Source organism: Bos mutus, chromosome 6, assembly GCF_027580195.1.
Source record: "Bos mutus isolate GX-2022 chromosome 6, NWIPB_WYAK_1.1, whole genome shotgun sequence".
NCBI classification, from domain to species: Eukaryota; Metazoa; Chordata; class Mammalia; order Artiodactyla; family Bovidae; genus Bos; species Bos mutus.
Genome location: NC_091622.1, coordinates 85,436,827 through 85,440,322, shown reverse-complemented (window position 1 = coordinate 85,440,322; position 3,496 = coordinate 85,436,827). Strand labels below are relative to the sequence as shown.

General features: G+C 37.2%; 1 protein-coding gene across 1 annotated transcript; it reads right to left on the bottom strand.

Annotated features, from left to right (window-relative positions):
• Positions 1-2,026: 2,026 nt before the first annotated feature.
• Positions 2,027-3,211, bottom strand: CABS1 (calcium binding protein, spermatid associated 1). The gene has a single exon (XM_005897043.3). The coding sequence runs from the start codon at positions 3,209-3,211 to the stop codon at positions 2,027-2,029; it is 1,185 nt and encodes a 394-aa protein (XP_005897105.3).
• Positions 3,212-3,496: the final 285 nt, after the last annotated feature.

Genomic DNA, 3,496 nt, shown 5'->3' with positions numbered 1-3,496 from the left:
GTAACCACGATGAGGTCACGCAGGATTGAGGGGCCTAATACAATGACCTATGTCCATATAAGAAGGGGAAATCCAGATACAGAGACACACAAAGAGAACATTGTGTGATGAAGGAGGCAGAGATTATAGTGACTGTCTATAAGCCAAAGAATGTAAATAATTGCTAGCAACCAACTAGGAAGAAGCAGGAAAGATCCTCCTTCCTAAGCAAAGTTCCTAGAAAGAAACTGTAGTTGGAGTTTTAAAATAATGATGCTTTTCAGATTGCTTCCTAGTTCAGTACTAAGATTGATATGAGGATAAGTGATTAAAACATTTAATGGCTCTCAAATATATTCTGGACAAAATTCTGAATGTTCAACAAATACCACATAATTTTTCTCCTACCTACTTTTCCATTTCAACTTGTGTCATTTTTCCAACCACATGCTCAATTCATTTTCTTGAATAATTTGAGGCATTTCTTGCCTCAGGGCTTTGGACAGGTTATATCCCCAATTCTCTACATTTTTTCAATCTTTAGTTTAAATCTCACTTTTTCAGACACAACTTCCCTGGACCTGAATTTGTGTGAAATCGAAGCTGTAGTCTATTATATTTGTTTATATATCCAACACAATCTGTAGTTAGGCAGTAACTCAACATTATTCTAGTCTATAGTCTGGGCTTCCTTGGTGACTCAGCAGTAAAGAATCCTCCTGTCAATGCAGGACACATGGGTTTAATCCCTAGGTCCGGAAGATTCCCTGGAGAAGGAACTGGCAACCCACTCTAGTATTCTTGCCTGGAAAGCCCCATGGACAGAGGAGCCTGATAGGCTACAGACCATGGGGTCACAAAAGAGATATGACTTAGCAACTAAACAACAAAGTCTATAGTCTATCTAGTGGTGTAAATTCCCATCCCTCTTCACCCACCTCCCATATAGGTACCTTTAACTTTGAACTAGCGCTTTGGCTTTGTTTTTCTTTATAAAAAATAATAAAATTATGAGTCCTTATAGGATAATTCTACTTGATACCCAGAGCTAAGTTATTCTTTAAACAATGAATTTTCATTTTTTTCACTCATATCTCTAATTTGAGAAATCTGGTCTAGAATATCAATCACACTTACAGTAAATCAGTTGCTGTCAAGAAGATTTATTGAAGAGAATTCAGCAAAGTGAAAACAGGCCCATTTTAACAGTTGGTTTCAAAAAAGAATGAAGATGTATGGCCTTGAATTGCTAACCCAAAGCATAAGAAGAGTGCAGTATCAATGCTTAAGACCTGAAAAAAATTAACAAAAATTCAGGAAAGAGATTTTAAAGAAAAAAATTAAATTAATTCATATGTTTACATACAATATTGTTTTTGACAGATGTATACATTTGTGAAATATCATTTTGCCTTAGTCTGCATCCAGCATGAGCCAGGAACCCTGTAATATTTCTTATATTTCTTACATGTGGATGCTAAACAATTACTAAATAGCCTTATTTTTTCTATGAGTGTGGGTTTCAAATATATTTTTCAGTAGAGAATCATTGGTTGCATACTAAAAAGATATCTGTTTAGAATAAGCATTTAAGGTCTTTTAATACTACAATTGTTTTTGAGATATGTTGTTAATTTGATTCTCTTTGTCTCTAACTCACATTAAAATATGCTATTGAGGATTAACTAAAATGATGTATATGATTAGATGCAGTGGGGAGTGAGCTTGCTTTATTGCTCTCTCTTAATATCCCTGAAGGCTGGGATTAAAGATCTTATATTAAAATAAGTAATTATTGGATAACTCAATTAAACTTTGTGATAGTAGGGGAACTCTTGTATTACTGACTTTTTAAAGTTTCCCAAAATATATTCTGCTGCATGACCACTATTTTTAAACCCATGCATTTTCTAAATTTTGTACTTGCCTTAAATGCTCACATTCTTTCGTTTATTAAGATTTATTGCTTGCTGGACAAACTTCTTAGATGTTAAAACTAGCTGCCTAGGCTACTGCACAATACTTTGTGGTGTTTCTGTTGTTGCTTTCAAATCAGAAACTCATCTGGTTCTTCTTTCAGTAGTTTAAAGACACCAGTTTCAGTTGTGAAATTGTCTTCTTTATGGTTGAATGCATCTAGATCAGGAGTAGTTCCTGACAATTCGTCAGTATTCTTAGTTACAGATTCCATTCTATTATTTTCAGGCAAATCTTCTTCTGTAAGCAAATCTTCTTCTGTAAGCAAATCTTCTGTGAGGTTCATAGTTACTGATGCAGGGATGACGAAGTCATATCTGGATTCTACGGCAGTAAGCAGAACAGAATGACTCTCTTCTTCATTTGCCATATCCCTCTCCATCCAAACACTGACTTCATCTGTAGACTCTTCATCAGTTAGCAGAGCATCTTCTGGGTTATCTTTGTCTCTTTCAGCAGTGGTAGTGAGCTCAAACACAGTGATGAACTTTTCCTCATCAGAATCAGTTAGTTTAGGCACAACATTGGGGTCATTTTCTGGAAGAATTAAGTCAATTTCTGTTATTTTCTCTTCTGTAAGGGCAGTTATGTCTGGAATAGTGGTGAGGTTTCTTTCAGTAGTTGGAGTGATTTCAGCCTCAGGGACAGAGGAGTCAGTAATATGGGCATTCCCATCAGCAGGGACTTTGAACTTAACTGAGGAACTATAATTGCTTACATCAGATTTACCCATTATATTTGGAAGGATCGGGGTGTCAGCAATGGCAGCTGTGCTTTCCTTTGGTGTGCCAGAGACTTCAGATGTTAGTGACACATCTTTATCCCCTGGGTCAATGGTATCCAAGAGAATATCTTCTTTTGCTATGTCAGTGGAAAAATCTATTAAGGAAATGGCGTCTGTTGATGAGATATTACCAGTTTTCACTGGCAAGAAGTTTTCAGTGATAGACTCATTAGCCATTGGGTTTTTAATGTCCATCAGAGTGGCAAATTCTTTCTCCAGGTGGGATTCAACATCATCTTCTGATTTTTGTCTTTCCTTTGGTGGTATAAGCTTGTTGCCTGTAGTTGTTGAAAAATCATTTTCTAGCATATAGTCATTTACTGAAGTAACGTGGTCTCCTTCTGATGTAATAGTTGTTTCTGATTTAGGAATAGTGTTGTCAGCCCCAAAGAAGATGGTTGCCTCAGTTGTTGTCTTAGTGCTTTCTGCTGGAGGATGAGAATAAATTTTTGGCAAACCATCTTCAGCCATGGGACAAAGTGGTACCATGCACACTCAAAGGTCTTCCCCTGGGTGCAGTGGCATCCCTAGGCAGGAGAGTGGTGTTCATTATAGTGATGGAAGCATTTGTCATCATGGTGATTGTTGCATCAACCACAGGGCCACTGGCCCTGGCTCTCCTTGGAGGTTGTTTCTGTGCTCTGATTGGGCACTGAGTTATGAGTACTGACATTAAATGAAAGAACTTCCCAGGTGGAACTAGTGGTAAAGAATCTGCCTGCCAGTACAGCAGACAAAAGAGACCTAGGTTCGATA

What these genes read in the sequence shown, in the direction of transcription:
- CABS1 (XM_005897043.3), bottom strand. Translation starts at nt 3,211, where the DNA reads ATGGCTGAAGATGGTTTGCCAAAAATTTATTCTCATCCTCCAGCAGAA.